This window comes from Fulmarus glacialis, unplaced genomic scaffold (assembly GCF_000690835.1).
Source record: "Fulmarus glacialis isolate BGI_N327 unplaced genomic scaffold, ASM69083v1 scaffold8987, whole genome shotgun sequence".
Lineage (NCBI taxonomy): Eukaryota > Metazoa > Chordata > Aves > Procellariiformes > Procellariidae > Fulmarus > Fulmarus glacialis.
This window is the reverse complement of record NW_009225059.1, coordinates 34690-55465: the sequence shown is the minus strand read 5'-3', so window position 1 is coordinate 55465 and position 20776 is coordinate 34690. Positions and strand designations below refer to the sequence as shown.

At 47.1% G+C, this 20776-nt stretch overlaps 1 protein-coding gene across 1 annotated transcript in view; it reads left to right on the top strand.

Moving 5' to 3' along the window:
- PKP1 (plakophilin 1) overlaps positions 1-20776 on the top strand; it is a 42569-nt gene that overhangs the window by 9627 nt on the left and 12166 nt on the right. Inside the window, exons 3-6 of the mRNA XM_009582352.1 lie at positions 7558-7982; positions 16729-16873; positions 18641-18848; positions 19589-19766. Coding sequence (XP_009580647.1) covers positions 7558-7982; positions 16729-16873; positions 18641-18848; positions 19589-19766 — 956 coding nt within the window. The remainder of the gene's footprint in view (positions 1-7557; positions 7983-16728; positions 16874-18640; positions 18849-19588; positions 19767-20776) is intronic.

Here is a 20776-nt window from a genome sequence, read left to right as displayed (position 1 = left end):
AGTAAAATTTGTCATACCTAACTGTGTCTATCTGAAAATCAGCCATTTAGTCTTGACAACTCATCTAGACTCCTCCCATAGCCAACAAAGAGAAAGGTACGAGGAGGTGATTCATCTCCTCCTATCTTGGAGATCTGTCAGGTCAGGATGAATCAGCCCCTCTGGATGCCTATCTCCTTCCACTGGTAGCTGGATCGGAGCAGTCACCTAGCAGGTAGATGACTGCAGTTAGGGGCGATGAGTCCCAAGTGCCATTGGCACATTGGAACGTATAACCTTAAGCCTAAATCTGCTTAACAAGCTTAACAAACATCATACTCCCCAATCACACCGAGGAACCTCCTCCATTTTGGTTCTTCCAGAAAAGCATTAAAGGTTTACACACATCCACGACCAGCCTCCACCTTGGGTTAACTTTAACTTTGGTATACAGACCTGTTTGAAGTCTGTACAGGTTCTAGGCATTCTAAAAAACATTTCCTATTTGTAATTACTGGGTTCTAAGACATGAAAACAAAGATAAAGCAAATCTATTTTTGAAGACAAAATTGCTGGACTTCTTTCCAGCTGGAGCTGGCGCTGTGAGTGTTTCTGAGAAGTTGCAAAGTCCTATGAGATGCATAGGCAAATTCAGATATTTCAGGGAAATGACCCAGTATAGTATTCAGGAAAATTACTTACTCTTAATACTTCTGGAGTTAAAAAGGTGTAACAGGCAATCCATGACCATGTTACTGCTCCACAGCATCTGCAATTTAGACACTGCTCTTAGATTGCATTAATCTAAGGCATTGCTTTAGATGGTGACTCTAAATGACAGGAGGTATCTTGTCTCATCCACAGCTCTTAAAAACTATTATTCCTGACTTCCTCCTTTTGTCTTGTTTTGTGTCTTCTCGGAAATCTCAAGCTTTTTGCTTCTGAGTTTTCTTCCCAACCTACAATACTGATGTTCAAATATTAGAGCAAAAGAAATTATAGATCTGGAGGAAGAGCTCTCCCTGAATCAGTCAACACTTCTGACTAAAACCTTTGATTTGCCCGTTATTAAAGACTATTTTCTGTTTATTCCTCTTGTGGCGTGCCTTGTTTGTAGGACCTTGTTAACTAGCATTGCAATGAGTAGCTTCTCATTATCAGTAGGTAACACTGAAATCAGCAGGACCACTCCAGAAACAGGCACTCTGAGGGCAGCAGGTTTGCACTTGGCTGCAGTATTTCCTTGGCTCACGTGTCAGGGGTTGGCTCAGCCTTCAGGGATGAAGTCCTCAGTCCCATTTGCACAGTGACCATGGTGGGATGCAGTAATGGGTGCATTAGTGACTCCAAACCTCTCTGTGTTAGGCGATCTTTCAATCCAGGTGCTGTTGAGCCCAGAAGACGCTTAGAGACATTTGTCACCCTACAGTTATGAATGGCCACCAGTTCCCAAAGCCACCCGACCGCAGGAGCTGGCTATGCCATGCCCTGATGTAAGGCCTGAGCAGTGCCTGAGGTCCCACAGAAGGTGCAGTGGTGACCACAATTTACACAGACAAACCTGAGGGAGGTTTAAGTAAGCTAAACTGGGCACCTAGAGCAGTGCAGTCAAGGCAGGAGAAGTCTCAGCATGAGCTGCACTCTTGACTCTGACACCTCAATACTACCCCAAAACCGGGATCTGTTCAGCACTGGGCTCAAAGCCACTGTCACAGGCCGGTGGCCCGTGCGTTGCAGCGAGTGTGCTGCTCACCCCAACTGCAGGCACAGCTTTGGAGATGCACAGCCAAATCCCAAACACCAAGGGAAGGCAGTATGTGGGGCCAGGATGCATGCCGTCAGCAAAGACCCTCTGAGGCTTAATTCCCACCTGCAGCAATACTGCTCCTGCCTGGCTCTGCTGGGTTGGCAGGTCCATCCCTGCTAGAGAGTCAGGGGGGTTCCCAGGTCCCCACTGTCGAGATGATGCAGTATCAGGACAAGGCGCAGAAGCACACCCAACCTCCCCGTGCCGCTGCTTCCGCAAGAAGGAAATATACCGGCGTGGTGTGGGTGTAAGCCGCAGCGTGCCCCCCGGCGCTGCCCCGAAGGAGGGGCAAACAAGCCCCTGGTGTGCTGGGTAGGGAAGCAGGCGCATCTCGGGCGGTAGGGTGCTCTGCCTCCAGCAAGGTGAGCAGATCATCATCCCCACAGAGCTGACCTCAGCCTGGGGCTTGTAGTGAGTCACGTTTCTGAGAGCAGCCCTGCTCCCAGACCGAGGAATATTTGGCATGTCTGATGCTGCTCCGATTAAAGCAGTTAACTGAGTTGGATCCTGGCACATAACAGTAGGGGGCCAGTGGTTACTGGGCCACCAGTGCTCACTGCTGCTTTCCTCAGGCACCACTGCTGGGGTCTCGGGCTCTGTGCTGCACTGGCCCATGCAGCTTGGTTTCTGTAGCAATTATGTCCGTTATGGCACTAATGAAAAACATGCACTTTGGTGATCCCTCTGCACTGGAGACTGTTCTTAAACGAATGTTCTCCATGGGAGAAAGTTGTAGAGCTTTCTCTCCCAAATGCATTATCTGCATGAGAGGTGTTCGCCATGAGACGGGAACATTCCCTGCTATCCCTGGCTGGCTTTGCCTCTGTGGGCAAAAATCTCTCATTGTCAGCGCGAACTTTGTTCCATAAGGATTTCAGGACAAAATTTGTCATTTGTCGTGATGACACATTCAGGTTTAAAAGAACCCCCAAAATAGAGTGGTTTGGGCAATCTTGTCAAAGAAAACAAAGATCTAGAGCTGTTGCACATCATTTCTTGGTCAGACGCTGGTCTCCCTGTGAGGTTTTGCAAGAGGCTTTATGCTTTGGAGTAGCAAGTTGGACATTACCTTCCCTGGCCAGGACAAACTGAACCATCAAGACCTAAATCTCAGCTGCATAAAGAACCAGATGAAAAAGCACCCAGGAGAGGTGGGAAAGAACGTTTCAGAAATAGATAAACAATATATTTGCTGGTTTTGCAATTTTTCTCCCTGCGATGGAGTGTGTAGCAGGCAGCAGCTAAAGCATTTCGCAAGTAGCATGAAGAGTTTTCCCCACCCATCACTCAGGGTGGGACGCTGTCATGTTGCATTGCCTGTGCTTTGCCCTCCAGCCTGGGAGAAACCTGCTCCTGACGTGTTTATACGGAGTCCTTTACTTCTCTCTGTCTGCTGCTCTAGAAACAAACAAATTGCAAGGGAAAAAATTAGAGCTAGGTAATGAACTGATCGCGTCCTTAGATGCAGAAGTCAGAAACACCCAGTTATCCGGGAGGGCCTCCGACGTGGAAAGGCAGCGCTGAGATCGGAGGGCGATTCCAGGGGCTGGTGCGCCTTGCCCTGTGCTTCTGCTTCTCTGGAAAGCGGGACGAGGAGACGGACTTCTCCTGTTAACCAAAAGGGTTTATGGAAGAAAGAGACAGAAAAGGACTCATGATCAATGGTTGGGATAATGCCATTTTGATTTTCTCTCTAGCACCAGTTTTATTCCAGTTGAAATAAGAGGTCAAAGATGTTATTTACCTGTCTTGTGCGACTGTTGGATATTCCAACTGATGTTCCTAAAATGGTCCCGTGTTGCAGGCTGAGAACTGGTGATCCGTAAGTGGCTATTAATCTAAAGGCAGGTCTTTGCTGCTGCCAGTGAAGGAAAGCACTTACTCCTTGGGCCTGATAAGAGCACCTGTGCGCTATCAGTGCTCATCTTCACTGCCTTTCCTCCCCGTGCCTCCCCTCCTTGTTTTAATATGAATGAACGGCTCCCAAGGCTTGGCCTCAAACACACAGGCTCGTTTCACAGTAGGGAGGCGAAGTTCAGGCTAAAATTCAGGATGTCGGCGTTGCCCGGCTGCACGTGAGCATCCTCCTGCATCCTGCGAGTGCGGGGGACTGCCAGTGCGTGACGGTGTCTGGCTGAAAGGAGAGACCTGCCAAGCTGCCCTGACTTCTCAGGTCCCATGGGGAGAAGTCTTGGTGACAGCCTGTGCTCTTTTAGAACGGTTTCCTGATCTTGCAGTGCAGATGGAATCACTGCTTTCTGTCTCCACCCCGCTTTGAGGGACTTCCTTGTCTTTTCCAGCATTTCTCCACACTCCTAAAGGGAGGAGGTGTGGACCTGGCCCACCTCCCCCACGCAAACACCCACAAGCAGTGGGCAGATGCAATTCAAGGTGTTAGGAAATCTGGGTGGTTTATGAGGTTTGAAGGTGAGAGATTGATTATTTCCTTTCACTAATGCTATTCTGCATAGGCAGAGCTCACTCTACACACATAATGGCATCAGCAAAAGTTACAAGATTGTTGTCAGGTGGCTCTTTAAACCACAGACTATGTAATAGCATCACCTTCACCTTCAGAGATGTCATCTCTTCTCCAGACGGCGGAGTGCCTCGCTTCTACCTTGCTGTGCATCCTATCTCACTGATCGCTGCATCCAGCGAAGAGATAACAACACGGGGAACTCCATTCCCTGGGCCACGTTTGCTCCAGTGTTAGAAGTGAAGGTGTCTGACTTAGCTTGGTGGACATCTGAAATGGGGACACGGGTTCTAGTGTGAGAAATGTGCTCTTTAGGCACAGACACGGCACTTTGCCGAGATCAAGAAGCGATCAGGTCAGCTATGGCTGTGCAAGGATTCATAGAGACTGTTTGGCAAGCAGGTCTGAAATCCGCTGAAGCCGGCAGGAGACTCCTCATCGATTTGGAGGCTTTGGATCAGGCTCCTGCTGCAAAGAGGAATTCTAAGATACCAATTAGGTCCGTGCCACTTGAAAGAGATTAAAATGGGCTCAGCCAAGCATCTGGTAGAATCAGCAATAAAAGTCATGCACTGACTTTGGTAATGAGCTTCACATCACACGGGAACTATTTTCCCATGAGTTTGCAAAAGGCTTCCCCGCCCTGCCAGGACCTGCACTGACTTGCCTCTCAGGGCTCCCTGTGTTGCAGAAAGGTGTCTTTCCAAACAGGCGGTCACTTTGCTCCACTCATCTCAGGGCTGGCAAGAAAGAGGACAATGTTATATGCCACTATAAAACACAGCAGGAAATACAGAATTGATAATTCTGTATCTATAAACACAGACACACTCACAGCTTCCCTCGCCCGTTCTGCTGGCAGAGAGCCCATGTGAGTACACTGGAGAGCAAACAATAGCTTTAGATAAATAACCAGTTAGCTCTTCCATGGTCGGCTGAATTGGTTTCAGCAAATACCCAGGGGCTCCATGGCTCTGCCAAGCTTCTGACAGCCCTACAAAATGATCCCAGCTTGTACTGACTCATAAAGAAAAACGACAGGGCTCACACCTAACAAGCTGCTGCTCTGTCCTCCAGCCAGCTGCTGCCAGCAGCGAGCCCTGGAAGTGGGTTCCCCGCTCCTCTGAGTAGCAAAGTCCACCCTGCACCTTCCTGCTGCAGCCCTGTCCTGTCCCTCACCGTCCCGAGGGTTTCTGAACCCAGGAAAATTAAGAAAAAATGAGGATGATATCACCCTTAGAAGGACATACTCATCCGCAGTGGGGTAGATCATGGCTTCATGAAAGGTCATTTTGCCGTTGCTGCATGCGTGCTGCATCCAAAGCAAAACCGGGATGGAGAGAACCTCTGTGCATGGCCATCCTGGAAATTTCAGTGGGGTGCCCCTCTGCCACGGGAGCCCCCGAGACTCATCGCACTTACCCATGTGCCTCGTCCTTGCTCTTCTTATCACATGCAAATTCTTCTTCCAAATCCCTGGGAGCTCTGCAGTATGCACCAAACCTGTTACCTGCTGTGCTGCAGTACTAACAGGTTTTTTCTGTGTCCTCTGGAGTAAACGCAAAGAGAATTTGCTCCCCTTTTCTCCCCTTCCAGCAATTCACCTGTTTAGATGCAAACCTGCAGAATGAAAGTATGAAAACTGCTTCAGACTGGTGCTCAAATGACAGAGCAACCTGCGTACCACCGTAGCTGGACTGAAGGGTTTGTTATCCAGATGGCATGCCTTCTAGGTAACCCCTTTTAAAAGTTTTCAGCCGTTACCTGTGCAACTCTCTGGGACACAGCAGAGAGGATTCACTGCATTCCAGAAGATCAGTTTGTAAATGGAAATATTTGACTTAATTAATTAACATAATGACAATTCTGCAGAGTGTTGGAGACAGAAATGATGCTGAGTGTGCTCAGGGCTGGGATGAAGTTGGGGCAGAGCAGCGGGACTCAGGGTGAGCCTGCAGAGGATTCCAATTTCTCTGTCACGTGCAGTTTCTAGGTTAAGAAGTATGGATTTTTTTCAGTGACATGAACAATTGCACCAGGCACAGGCTTTTCACACCTTGTGCCTTGAACCTCGGGGAAATAATAAGGTGCCAGTGTTGACTCTTCTTTCCCAGCTCAAGGGATCCTTGGGTGGCTTTTGCAGAAAGAGGCATCCAAAGTACTGCCGCTTAAAGTTAGGTGAGAAAAAAAGACCTTGGCCCAACAAGAGACCACAGATGAGCTTTTCCAAGATAAACTGAAGGGGGGTGGGGCAGGCAGTTTTATTCTTTAGTTCTTTTTATGCCTGTTTGCTCTATGTCTTGGAGATCTGCTTGCCAGCGTGCTGAGGGGGATGCAGTGGAAAAACTCAATATTATGGGGCAAACAGCACTAAAATAGCTTTATTTATTTTCCTTTCTATAGTACACACCTTAGTGACTTGTCTCTCATTGGATACAACCCTGCAGGCTTCCAGGTGCCAGCATTGACATCCAGAAGGTTTAATATTGCAAAAGAATAGTGGATTCAATCCTGGCGTACTTGAGGCAAATCTGGAGGACTTTTGGTGAAGTGGTGGACAAATTTTGAACTGACAGCAGACCAGCTAAAGCCATTTTTTCATTTGATTAATTGCAGTTGTCTTTTTTTACTGTCTTTTATTCTTTTCTTTTTCCTTCCTGGCTTAGTCATCTCAATTCTTATTGCATATCCTCCATTGTTCTCAGAGCATCCCATTATATAAGCTGACACTACACACCTTGTAACTCATAAGCAGATATTCGTTGTCTCCACTTGTTTCTTGGCACAGTGAGATTCAAGAATCCCTTCTTACTGATTTTTCACTCCCTTTACTCCTTTCCTAAGGAACTTATAGATGGAAGGGGAACAAAATAGCATGAGGAAATTAGAAATAAATGCAGGCAGTGCTGGAAGGTCAGAACGGGGCATCATTCTCTGTGATGGCAAGAGATGTGATGTGAGCTCCGCTAATTACAGCTTGGGTTAGACCCCATGTGTTGAAAATAAGGCATTTTCTCTAATGCCAGGGTCATGTTTGAGCTTTCAATTCTGCTTTCAAGCTCTGGGATGCCGTATCCTGATCACTAAGTGTCCCCAGATTTCAAGGGAGGGTTTGACACCTTTGTAAGAGCTGCAGGTGGGCTAACCTTCCATAAATTTTGGGCCACAAAAAATACTTAAGAGGCATAGGAATTTGGTAGCCGTGACACCCACGCAGGAGTGGGCTTGGCAATGTTGATCTGCAGCTCAACCCTTTCCTAATTTTTTTGTCTCTTGTTTTCTCGTTGACCAGCTGTACAATGGGACCCTGAAGCGGGACGTGGAGAACAGGCGCTACAGCTCGTACAGCCAGATGGAGGGCTGGGGCAGCAAGCACTACAGCAAGGCTGTCTGCAGCCCCGCCAGGGCCGGCAGCGACTACTGCTTTGTGCAGAACATCAAGAGCAGCCGGAGCGAGCCCGACCTCTACTGCGAACCGCCCAGGGGCACGCTGAGGAAGAGTCAGGTGGGGGGCCGGGCAGAACACAAGGCAACCTTGAACCGCCAGAGCATCTACAGCAGCTGTAGCACCCAGCAAGGAACTACCAGGACAAGTAAAAAAATGCCAGCACGGGCCCTCTCCTGCCCCTCAAGCAACAAGCCCGATGTGGTCTATGCCCAGCCCATGATGAGCTGCAAGCAGGACGTGGTTTATGGACAGGCTCAGTCCAGCTCCAAGTAAGTCTGCTGCAGTGAGCTGAATCTGAGTAAATGTAGACATCTGCTGTGGAGGTCTGTCCATCAGAGCTAGTCACCTGAGCTGCTTTATAGCCACTGGAGATCTGCTCACCAGTGCACACCGCGCTTAATCGCATCCTGCAGTAGAGACTAAAGTGGGTCAGATGAGTCACACTCTTAAAGGGCTTATTTCTTTTCATGGGCTATGGAGGGAAATGAATATGGCTGGCTCAGTGTATATATCTCTGCTGTAGCTGCGTGATGTTGGGCAAGATGATCCCCCAGTCCCTGTGGTGGTATTAGCCGACAGCTCCTTTGCAAGATGAGGGTGGGAAGGTGAAGAGTGGAAAGCCTGGTGTTTGGTGCCTGTCCTGGCTGTCACACTGCTTTGATTTGGCAGAAAACAAACCTAAAAAATCAACTAACTTTGAAGGAGTTGGTTCCTGATGGTCTGACTCAGAGCAGAGCTGAGAACCTGCTGAGCAGTCATATTTACCCCTCTGTCTTTCCACCTGGCCCTCGCTTCATTCGCCCAAAAGGTCTGATTTGGGTTCCAGAAAAAATTGAGTCAGAAATGGAAATACATAGCCTAATTGGAATAATTTACCTAGCCAGGAAAGAGGAGGGAACGGAAGCTGTTCAATTCCTTCCTGTCCAGAGCACCAGTCCCATTGGGGTTAGGAATTACTCAAGGGTGGAGGATGGTCCTTCACGTCTCAGCATGAGGTCCCTTCCTGTAAGTGTTGCCTACAACAACAGGGCATATAAAACACACCAATGAGCTCAGACACTCCCAAGCTGGATATATCTGTGCAGTGCAGCAGAGCTCTCACTAAAAAAAACCTAGTGGGGTTTTGATAACATTACAGTGATGTTGATTTAAAGCTGCCCTGATGCTGATGGCTACGCTGCCTCCGGCTCTGGAGCACCAACCATATTCTGCCATAGTCTTGGAAGAGACTTGGTCTGCACAAACCATAGTCTTGGAAGACTATGGTTTGCATGTTTTGAACGGCAAAACATTGCAGTTCAAGGTTGTAGTGTTTCAATGGGCTGGAGAAGGAGGGTCTGCATCTTCCACAAGCATTTCCAGGGGCTACTGCACTACCGTTGCTGCACCACTGTCAAGAGGGCCTGCTCTGCACCGACCCTGAAGTTATCTCAACTCCTGGACAGACATGGCAGCTTGTCACACAAACCCTAGAAGCTCCCAAGCTCATTCCTGGTGGTCTCTGGTCCAAAAGAGAATTTGCACACTGCAGCATAAGTGTGAGACTAATTAACAGGGCTCATAGCCTTTGTCGTAACTCACACCAAAGGCCTGAGATTATTGAGCTGTTGACCCAAGGCATGACGTAGATATTGAGACAATCCCCCCTCACAGTCAGCAGTGTGAGCCAAATCATACCCTTTTTCACGTCTGAATGATGATTTCCAGATTTCTCTGGCTAATTCTCTGCTCAGCCTCCCTCGTTTTGTCTTGAGTAGGAGTATGTCCCAGAGTGTGTATGCCAAGAAATGTCACTCGCCCGTTAGCATGTCGTCATGAAACCTTAGCTTCCCATGTGCCCAGTTACTTCATGTTTAACACATGCAAAATTAGCCCTGGCCAAGCCGGAGCACCCGTGGCATTGGCTTGCTACTTTCAGAAGCTTTGTAATTCCTCTGGAATAGGAAAGAGAGACGTTATATAAACTGGAACTTGTTCTAGGGAATTTCTGACTAAAGAGCATAAAAGTGTAGTGGGAGGGATGGCAGAACGATTAAACATGGGCCTGCAGATGGCTTCTGCCTAGGGAAAATATTGCTTTTGAGAAGTTAGTCCCAGGCAGGCAGGCTCTCTCCAAAGAAAGCCCTGCTTTGCACTGCGCAGTGCTCTCGGTTGTAGACTTGGTCATTGCTTTGGAAAGGTCACCTGAAGAATAATGGCATTTTCTGCAGAGAAGGAGAACTGCTGTTGTGAGAGGAATACTCTCCAGCGCTGGATGCCCTTTGGTTAGGGAGTGGCTCCATTTATACACTTCTCCTGGCTTGGGGCATGGCTCATCTGGTAGAACTGGTTCTGATGTGGAAACGTCGGGCTTCAAGTCGTAGGCTCAACTGGGGCTGTGTCCCCTGAGTAAATCTGATTTGGCTGGGGCACACCCCCTTGCTTCGCGTGACACCCACTGCAGAGCTGGATTAGTTCGGAGGACAGTTTGTACAAACGCTTCTGCTCTTGACTCAAAGGAGATGAGGTTGGCAGCAGTTGTCCTTAAAGTTTTGGAAACATACTAAGGAGTTGGCCTCTTTGAAAAAATTACTTATTTGGAAGGCCATTAGCCCTTATAAAGTATCTGGCAGGTCACTGTTAGCCTTGGTCTGTCGTGTGCTTTTGTTGGGAAGGGGCCTTTAGAGATGGGTTAGGACCATATCTGGGCTCTCTTTGCTGTGTAGGACTGTTTCTGGTTGGAGGATTCTGCACTTGGAGAGCTCGATCTTCATTTGGGTAGCCTGATCTTTGAGTAGGGAGAGGTTTGCTTGTAGGCATCCCATTATTAACCTCTGCATGCAGGAAAAGGGCTTAGCTGGGTAATAGCTGCTGGTAGTTCCCTGTTTGGGGCTCTGTTCTTCCTATTCTAGTAGTTCTTCAGGTAGAGTTTTTGCCTTTATAACAAGGATAATTTTGTGTTCAGTTTTCATGCTGCAAATCTCCTGCGTAGGTGGATATCTTGTCTGCAGGTTAGCAAACCATCTCTATGAGCAAGGGAAGGGCTAGATAGTTTCTACACTTTCAGAGGTGATCCTTGTGGGGTAATTTCCATTGCTGTGAGAGTGATTACAGCGGGACCTGTGATCCGCTGGGTCTGTCTGTGATACAAAACTGCTCTATAATGCAGCGACTATGGACAGTGTTAGTACTGGTTCAAGAGTAGTGCTTCTCAGGTGTCCTGTGCTACAGATCTGATATCCTTGGATGGTGTGAGATGAAAAAAGGGTCATTGGACGTTCTCAGTGAGAGTGGCATGTAGATATCAAAATACTGAGTACGCAAGAACTGTCAAACTGTCTGTACTGAACAGTCCCTCTGCATTTGGTCACAAAGTTATTTAATTTCTGGAACTATTCTTGATTGTGTGATTGCTTCCATTTATTGAACTGGCTTTGGCTGTGTAAGACATGGAAGAGCTGTCTCTTTGGTAACTGTCTCTCAGAAGAATCCTTCCTCTTATAGAAGCAACTCTAGTTGATGAAAGCACCTTTCCTCCAGCTAGCTGATGAGTAGTTTAACACCTAAATGTTTTTTCGGAAAAAACATTCTATGATTCTATGATAAACTAAACCATGATGTAGGGTTTTACTGACATACTGAACATAGTATTGGTTCTGGTGGTGAAATCTGGGTTTTGCACTGTTTGTTCAGATCAGGAGGTTAAACAGTACTGACTAGCTTTGAGAAACCTCCTTCTGAAGTATATTCTCTTCCACCACCCCTGTCATTATGGTCCTGCCTCAGTGAGCAGAGAGGGACCTTCTGATGTCCCTTCCAGACATGCTTCTCTATAACCACTCAGGGGCTTAAGCCTTTGTAAGCATTATGTCATATCTGGAACAACATTTCCAAGCTCAGTATATCTGTCCTGGGCTCAGAAGTTCACAGGTTATTCTGGTGGCTCCTGCCCAAAGGCAGTTCTCAATGAGCAGCACTCACATTTTGCCTCAACACGGCTCTCTCGAGTGAGTCCTTATACCTGATAGAGCTGGAGGAAGTTTTTTTGGTGTACAGGGCTCCCTCTTCTCCCTGGAACCCTTCTCCTTTTGGGGCTCTCGTGGCATCCCGCAGATCTGTAGCCTTTCATCCTGGAAACTGGTAGCAACAGTGGTTTCAGCAGCTGGTGAAGACTACGCATATTTGCCTGCTTTTAACCATTTCCTCTGACGGGTGGTACTTGCAACATGCTCCAAGTGTCAGTGTGTCATCTTGAGCTAGCCAGCTTTTAGCTAAATAACATGTTGCAATTCAGCCCAGTCAGGAAAAAGGTTTCTACATCCTCCTTGGTCATCAGGTAGCAATAACAAGAAGCAGTAATAAAGGATGTGATGTTTAACGCATCCTAGAAAACTTGGAGTCTTTGTCCTCCTCAAGCTGGAACTTGAGGTACAAGAAAACTGTGGCTACCACCAGCTGACACTGTATTAGTTCTGCTTGCAGACGCGTGGCATGTAGTGCTTCAGATACCACATGCACATGGGACTGACAGCCCAGAGCCAGGCTAGATCGTGGTACGTGGTGGTTGTGGCTCTGCAATAGTCTGTGCAGGTTACATGCATATCACGTCTTTGGGAGATGCCTGCACCTGAGCTGGGTGCTCCTGTTGCCCTTGCAGAGATGCAGTCAGTGGCCAATGGAGCTGAAATCTGAGGTAGGTCAGTGAGTTACCCCCTAACAAAGTCAGTGCCTCTTGGTTGACTTCAGGGGAAACCGAGGTGTCTGAGCTGGAGACATTACTGAGAGGCCAGACTAATCTCACCCCTTGTGAAGGACTCAGGGTATTCTCATTTGTGAAGATGAAGAGGTGAGCTGGGGTGTCTGCAGACATTCCCCAGCTTAAGGGTTGCTGATATAGATCAGGAGCCATTAATGGACACCTACAATATGCGTTGTCTTCCATAATACCACATGTACCTTTGGCCTTATTTTAAGACATAGATGCATTTCCCTTAGGTGTTCTCTGTATATGGGAGAAAGAGACTAAACCACCTCATTAGAGACCATGTGAAAACAAGTGTCTCTCAAGACACCTGGAAACATGTAATATTATTAACAGAGTGCCACTCTGTTAAAGATCTTGAATATCCTGGCTGGCAGCTACGGAGAGGGTAGTAAAGGCTGGGGCAACCCTTTGGGTTTTCCATATGGTCTGTGGTGATGCTGACTTGGCCCCAGCCGAGCTGCAGCAGCGTCTATGAGCTGTGGCTAAGGTTCAGGGACAGTAAGTGTGTGTCCTGTAACCATTCATTCCTAGGCAGGAGCTCAGTCTCTCTGGAAATACTATAAACAGTGAAAACATACAAAAGTTATTGAAAGAGTCAGAAAAGGTACTGAGGGTGTTTTCTGATAGATCTCCTCTTTTTTGGGATAAATAAAGGCGATCAGTATCAAAACATAAGTTCTCCAGGGCTATGCCACACAATGAAAGCAGAACCAAGCACAATGATAGGCATCTTCATTTTGGTTTGTTCTTATTTGGGATAAACTGCTCTAAAAATGGCTATTTCACAGTGCTGGCTCCTTGTGATGTGAACTTGTCTACTGTGCGTTTGCATCCAAAGCAATTGCTGTGGAGCTGTGCATGCTGCTGTCCTGGCAGGGTTCATATCATTGCACATGGTGAGGATCCCCTCCTCCCCGGCTCAGTGTCAACCTGTGCCCATCTTCCCTGGTATCTACCCACCGAGCAACGCCTGAGCTTTCAGTGGCATCAAAACCTTGGTGCCATGTCCCAGAGGTGGACATGGCTGCTTGGCATAGAGCATGGCGGTTGGGTTTGCTCCAGTGTAGCCTGACTCGGGAAGGCTTGGATGTACTAGACACTCTGTTTTGAGTGTCTTCCCTCTGATTTCATTAATGAACAATGGAATTTGTTAGAGTTTTCTGGCTTCCTCCTCTCCTGGGACTTGTAGCCCTCACCACCAGGATGGAGACTTAGATCTGATTAACGCAAACCAGTCTGCTAATACAAAGTGAACGAAAGGCATTAGTATAAAATGAGGGAATTTGCCATTCTGTGATACCGATCCTCTTAAGTATTTGTTTCCCTTCCACAACTGAATCTGATCATCTAATTTGTCTCCTGTTGAATCATTTCTAATTGAGGTCTCTCCCTATTCTGATTGCTTCTTTCTTGTGGAAGAAGAACAACCTTTGGAGCTCTTCCTACCAGGCACATTGGCCCAGACTGGAGATGGCCACAGTCCAAGAATTTGTCTTGGAGTAGGCTGTTGTTCTTGTAGTGTAGATCTGGTTAGGAATATCCGTGACTGGCTGATGAACAATCTCCCATTAGCACAGGCTTTGCCAGGGTGATTCTATTCTCAGCTGGGAGAAATCACTGCTTCTTCAGGCAGCGTGACTGAGCCCGGCTGCTTACTCCCTGTGAACTCCTGTTGGTGGGCCAGCAGGGGAAACGGAGCCTTCCCCATCTTTTCCCACACAGAACTGGACCTGGGTGCCTAGTTTTTCCCTGCTGAAGGAAGGTTTGACACTCTTATGGAGTGGATGTGTAGAAAATTGCCTTCCTTGAGTAGCTGGACCAAGTGGACATCCTTCTTTCTCATAAAAAGTGCACCGGATTTAGGGGTTTTCTCAATTTGGTAAATTAAAAAGAAAAAAAAAAATTCACCATGATTACATATGCTGCATGGCCACTGACCTGGTATTTTTATTAACATGCCTCCCTCCCCACACTGCCAGCCCAGGTCTGAATTCTCAAAGGAGAAGTCCCTCTGGTGCTACTCCTGCTGGATCCATCGGTGCCTCACCTTTATTGTGTGTCTCAGGAGCATGAAAAACACTAAGAGAAAATCACAGCACCCTGGATTCAAACCAAATATTTCTGAGGTTCCATAGTTTCTAGTTTAAACTTTGTCTTTCCAGTTTTGTGTTCCCTTGTTGCAAGTGTAATGGAAGTTTCTTGGAGCCAAGTTTTGCTAGAGGTTCACATTGACGAAAAATCATATGATGAAGTGATGTTTTATTGTTAGTGTAGAAATAAAAGTGGATTAGGTTCATCGAACCTTAGACATTGAATGCTTAAGGTCCAAGCCAAGACTGTTTTGTATATCGTTCCTGTATACCAACAGGAGCAGAGGTATCTCCAGTGGGCAGGTCTTCCTGTCTTAGGAAAAATGTCTAAGACACAAAGGCAAGCTGTTCTTTGGAAGCACCTATTTTCTCCATTGACTACACAGGTGCTTAAATGAGTAACTTAAATTGGGTGCAACTTTATACCAGTGAGGGTAAGGGAGACAAAACAGTCCTTTATGCTGTCTTCCAGTGTCACAGCATAATTGTTGGCTTTTGATATTTTGTATGAAATTTGCTATAGAATTGTGGATATTATTCACTGGCCTGTGCTGTGTGGAGGTGAACCTTTCGATGCTTAAAGACAAAATATTTTATCTTATTGTAAGCTGCTGGGGGTGGTGACCACACTTAGGTGTCCTTTCTAGGCCCTTATTCTTAACATTTCTTTGGCACATTCAAAATATATCTGCATATCCTGTGCCTAGAAGAAGCCACTCCCTCGTAGTAACATTTAATACATCAAATGTAATAGGTTCATTTAAAGAATTTATTAAAAAACACTCTGTTTTGTTAGTCTATGGGATTGCCTGAAGATGATCAGCCCCTTTACATAGTCACCCACTGGTATGACATGGAGCAAGAGCTTGTACACAAATTAATGTGGTTCAAACAGGAACTGATCTCCCCAGTCTCCAGGTAAAACTCCCCATCAGTCGCAACTGGATCCTGGACGGGGAATTATATCAGTCAGGCACAACGACGACCTAGCTGCCCTAGCAAAGCCCCCCCCCTTTGATTTCATCCACTGTTAGCAAAGCGTTTTCCATTTGTATCCCGTCACTGCTGAAATAGTAATAACCAAAGAGGAGTTTGGGTTTTGACTCTTCTCAGTCCTGAACATTGCGTGGTCATTTACTCTGATGCAAATTAACGCAGACACTGCTGCCGTGAGCGGAGATCCTGCTGCAGCCAGCTGCAGGCCTAAGCTGCAAGGATGCTAAGAAGAGATAGTAACTTTTATTAGACTAAATTATGTAATTGGGAACACAGACAAGCTTTGCAGTTCAGAGCCCCTTCATCAGTCTGAAAGTTTGTACCCTTTTCTAATTTTATGTGGTTAAAACATCACAGATGATAGTACTAAATAAGTACAAGCCAGAGAGAGCAGGACCTTCATATTTCTAAACAAGTGGACAAATCTTCAGGTGTTTGTATTTTTCCCAAGGTTTCAGTCCTGCTCCAAGCCAGAGGTATTCATGTCCTTCCTCTGGAGTCTGTAGGCGCATTCTTTACCTATAACAGGGGATGATGACAGTGGCCAACTTTTATGAAGAGCTTGGAGACTACCAATGTAAACATACCCTGGGAGCAGGATGTCTCAGCGCTATTATTAGTATTTCATAAACTCAATATTTGTCCAACCCATCACTCCAGACATGCCTGTCGCCTCTTCCTAAGCGATCTGCTGCAGCCTCCTGAGACCATCAATTGCTCTCACATTTTTGCTTCCACCACATCTCACATCAAAGGATCACATGCTGTGGGAAAAGCATCTGCCTACTTTAGATTGTCCTAATAACCTGACGGATGGTTTTACTCTTGTCCACTAATTCTTTTGTTTGAGGAACGGTGAATACTGGTTCTCTGTTCATTAAACATTCCACTTTAGACATGATTAGACATCTAGCACCTCAACTGAGCTTTTATTTTCTGTCTCCTTTGTTTCTGGATAGACTGGATCCGTAATTTATTAGCCTTACTGTCCTCCACTGTATATTTTCCACTTTTATATTCTGGTTTTTTGAGGCAAAGAAATGCACTAGGGGTGCACCATGTGGTTTACGAGACAATGTGATAATATTTTACATTTTGTAATTGATTCTTTCCTAATAATTCCCAGTACTGACGTAGCCCTTTTGGCTGAGCACTCAACCAGTGCTGTATTTCTCTTTAACACAGAATATGTGGTGATGAAATAGACGGCGGTGCAATGACTATCCAGAAAGCCATACAACTTCTGTGCTCCTCTGATGACAAATACCAGGCCATGGGTGCTTACTACCTCCAGCACACCTGCTTCCAGGATGAGTCTGCCAAGCAAGAGGTGAGCAAACTCCTTCAGAGCTCTGCTGTCGCACTGGATGTGATGGCACATGAGATGGATGGAACTGGTTTTCCTCAGTACCAAGGATTCATAGGTCCCCTTGATTTTCGTGATGGAGCCTTATACCTCATTAGTCACGCTCAGGAATTCATTAAGTAGATTTTTCAGCTATTAGTGGCCATTAGTGGCCACTTTCTCTTCATAGCAGTCAGTCAGGATTTTAACACAGGGGAATAGTTACCAGGCAGCAGAGGAGACTGTGTCCACATTATCGCCGTAAGCTGCTGTGACACAGATTGACAGGTTCTGGCGATATGGGAGCAGCCATCCAGACGCAGTGTCCTCTTCTGGATCCAATTGCACCTGATTCCACATGAATCTTTTTCTATCTCAGAGCTGCAGTGTCAGAGCCACACAAAATTGCCCTAAATCCCACTGTGATCTTCACTGTGCATTGCTCAGTGACATTTCAGCCATTTCAGCCGTTTTCAGCCGTTTTCAGCCATCTAAGCCAATGGGTTAATTAGTGATCGTGTACGAAGATATTTGATCAAACAGAAGCCCTTCTTATAGCACAGCTTATTTTTCTTATGCTCTTACTCTCCAATTACTAAATTTATGCCAACATGCAGCAAAGGGGATGTATCTGCTGTAGCAAGACTGTCTCAGGGGTGGATCTGCTGTAGCAAGACTGTCACAAAAGTTTATCCCCACCCTGGTGTGTTTGCAGTCATGCAAACATGGGTTTATCGAGATGCCATCCCTATAGAGGTGGCTTTCCATTTCCTGGCACGATAGCAGAGCTGGACACGCTGGCACAGTGCGGGGACGTACCTCTGTGCCCTTGCTGAGGCTGAACTGGAGTCGGGTACCCCAGCCCACGTTACAGTCACTAACTGTGGGGTGGCCACACCCTTCGTTACCGTTGAAAACTCTCTCTCTGAGCACTGGCCTGTCCCATCGCTTCCCAGAAAGATGTGTCAGAGCAGGTATGTGAGTCATCCCAGCGCACGCTTGTTTTCTTTCCTTTCTAAAAGGTGCTCATTCATTTTCTATTGTCAGCAAATCTCCAGCCGATGGGTTGGTTTGTGCTAGGAGGGGCTCCATGCGGGATCACGTCCCCAGGTGACTTCGTACAGAGGGCATCCCACAGCGGGAACCCTCATCATTTTGGAGAGCTCAGCTGGAGGAATTTGTCTTCAAACCTCTCCAGCATGTGTGGGGTGTCCTGCAGGTCGGGGTTCACACCCCTTTCCGATGCTGCCCCTGTTGAGTGCTGGAGGGTGGCCCAGTACTGCTTCTGGCTGACCTCCAGGGTGTTTACACCATACCATGACCATCCCTCTAAGCTCAGCCTGTGATTTCAGGATGCAGATAAATTACCACATCATGTCATTATATTGCTATAAATGGCCTCTACAGATAGGCAGAGCGACATTTTCACCTGATGCAAACTGATGGAGGTAGGTGAAAGTTTGTGGGAACAAGCACATTTACATCAGCAAAGGATTTGGTCCATGGCCATTACTCATAGACATCCACTTCTGGAGTTTAAGCTCCAACCTCAAGACCAGCACCTTTGTGCTCCAGACCTATGGCCTGAACGAGACTTGCCATCTGCAAGCTCTAGCCATCCTTTGCTGCCAGGTCTCCTTTTCCAGCTCCCCTGAGTATGTGCCACGTTGACTCCTTGCATTGTCGTGACAGTTCTAGTTGTCCCTGTCCCAGCGATGCTCTGCTGATGGCAGCATGTCTTTCCTGGTACAGGTCTATCGGCTGGGGGGAATCGCCAAGCTCGTCGAGCTGCTCCGCAGCACAAACCAGAACGTACAGCGGGCGGCAGCTGGAGCCCTCCGAAATTTGGTCTTCAAGAATCCAACCAATAAGATAGAAACTCGGCGGCAAAATGGAATAAGGGAGTGCGTGAGCCTCCTACGGAGGACAGGGAACACTGAAATTCAGAAACAACTGACAGGTACACAGCAGACTGCTCAGCCCTCAGCAAGGACCATGCTCCTCCCTGCCTGTGGTCTGTGTTGCTCCAGCACGCTCAGGCCCAGTAGCCATGGTGCTGCCATACCACAAAGAGGATGTTTTATGCTCCTGTCGCACCAAATGGCAACCTAAAACAGAAGGCAGAGGAGGTCCTGGCCCTTCGATGTCCTATAAGGGTTCCTCATATCATAAGTGCCCTCGGGAGAAGCACCTGCCCCAGGTTTCCCCCCACAGCTGTGGCCACCCTGCCAGTCCCATGCGTTCCTGGCCCCCGTGCTGTTCCCAAGGAAGGCCAAGGCTGCTGGCAATCCCAATATGGGTGGGCAGGTTATCTCATTGGTGTCTCATCTTTTCTTGAAGGATTGACCTGAGTTTGTTGGTGCAGGTCACCCTCAGCTGTGACCGAGGTCTTGTGTGCAAGCCTTTATGAGATCCCTGGAGAAATGCCTTCCCCCTGCAACCTAATGGCAATAAACACCAATTTTGGGAGGAGGGAGGATGCTTAGACGCCCACCTCCACAGGTACCACACTCCTGATGCCCAGCCTGCTGGCTCCCATAGGGATGGACAGAGACTAGGGTTTAGGGCAGCCTCTGCACCCTTAGTTCAAAGAGGGATGGAGTGAAGAAGGACTTTGTTGCTGGAATTCACTCTGACCTAAAGAAAGTTTCTAATGCATGGTGATCCTTTGCTTGAGCTTGTCTCCCACCTCCTTCCTAGGACTGCTCTGGAACCTCTCCTCCACCGATGAACTAAAAGAAGAGTTGATACAGGAGGCCCTCCCCGTCTTGACAGACTGTGTTATCATCCCTTTCTCTGGCTGGTCTGATGGCAGCTGCAATAGGACAAGAGAAATTATTGACCCAGAAGTATTCTTCAACGCTACAGGGTGTTTGAGGTGAGTAATCAAGCAGGGACTTACTGTAGCTTGAGTCTGTTGACAAAAGCTGAAGCTGTCTAAATCCTCTAACAATAACCTAAAGACACGCTCACTGCAATTGTATTAATAAAAAATTCTCCTTGAGAGTTTTCCTGACTAAGAGAAGATGCAGAAAAAATTACATGTAAAATGTTTTTCCTAGTAGCTTTTTTTTTAAAATAAGTTTGTTCTTGCTAAGTCTCTGATCAAAAAATATGATTTGCTTTGTCACGGGAGAGCTGCAATACTGAAATCTGACAGTGCTCAGCTCAGACCAGGAAACTTTATGCTTTTTGCCCTTAGATTTTTGAGGCTTCCAGAGAAAATTTTGGTTGCTAGAAAACAAACTAGTTTGGGTTTTAGGTGACAAAAAGACAGAATTCTCTATGTGGGGAAAACAAGCGTTTTCCCACTGATTTTAATAACTGTTTTAGTACAGAACAGTCCCATTGCCCTGGACTTTTCCTGGCTCATTTCATCAGGTGGGTCAGCTACAAAACAGAAGGTGCAGATTGAGCCCAGAGTAGTTTATTTTTTTCACAGGAAAGCCAGAGCCCTTTTGTAGAGGATCTTCGCCCTGACTTGCTGTTTCTCCTACCACCCTCCTCCACTTGGATGCGAGCTCCTTGTCTCACTGGGAACAAGTGGGGAAAAAAAAAAATACCCTGTATAATTAGGTACTTTCATCAACTGAAGCTCTCCCCGAGGGAGCGCAGCGCCGGCCGCACCCTTACCAGACATGCAGCTAGTAGGAGCTGTATCTGCTTATGAAACAAAATGAGTGAATACGGTAGGGGCCTTTTGAGACGTGATACTATCGTCTTCTGTGGCTGGGAACTGTGTCTGAAAGATAGCGAGTGCTGCTCCCTTCCCTGCCTTGGAAGGCACCTTCCCTGTGCAGTTGCACGTCGGGATGCGTGGCGTATGTTGCATATGAGGTGCTCCACTTTTAAGACCATCTCAACCCACCAATGCCACAAAACGAGGGC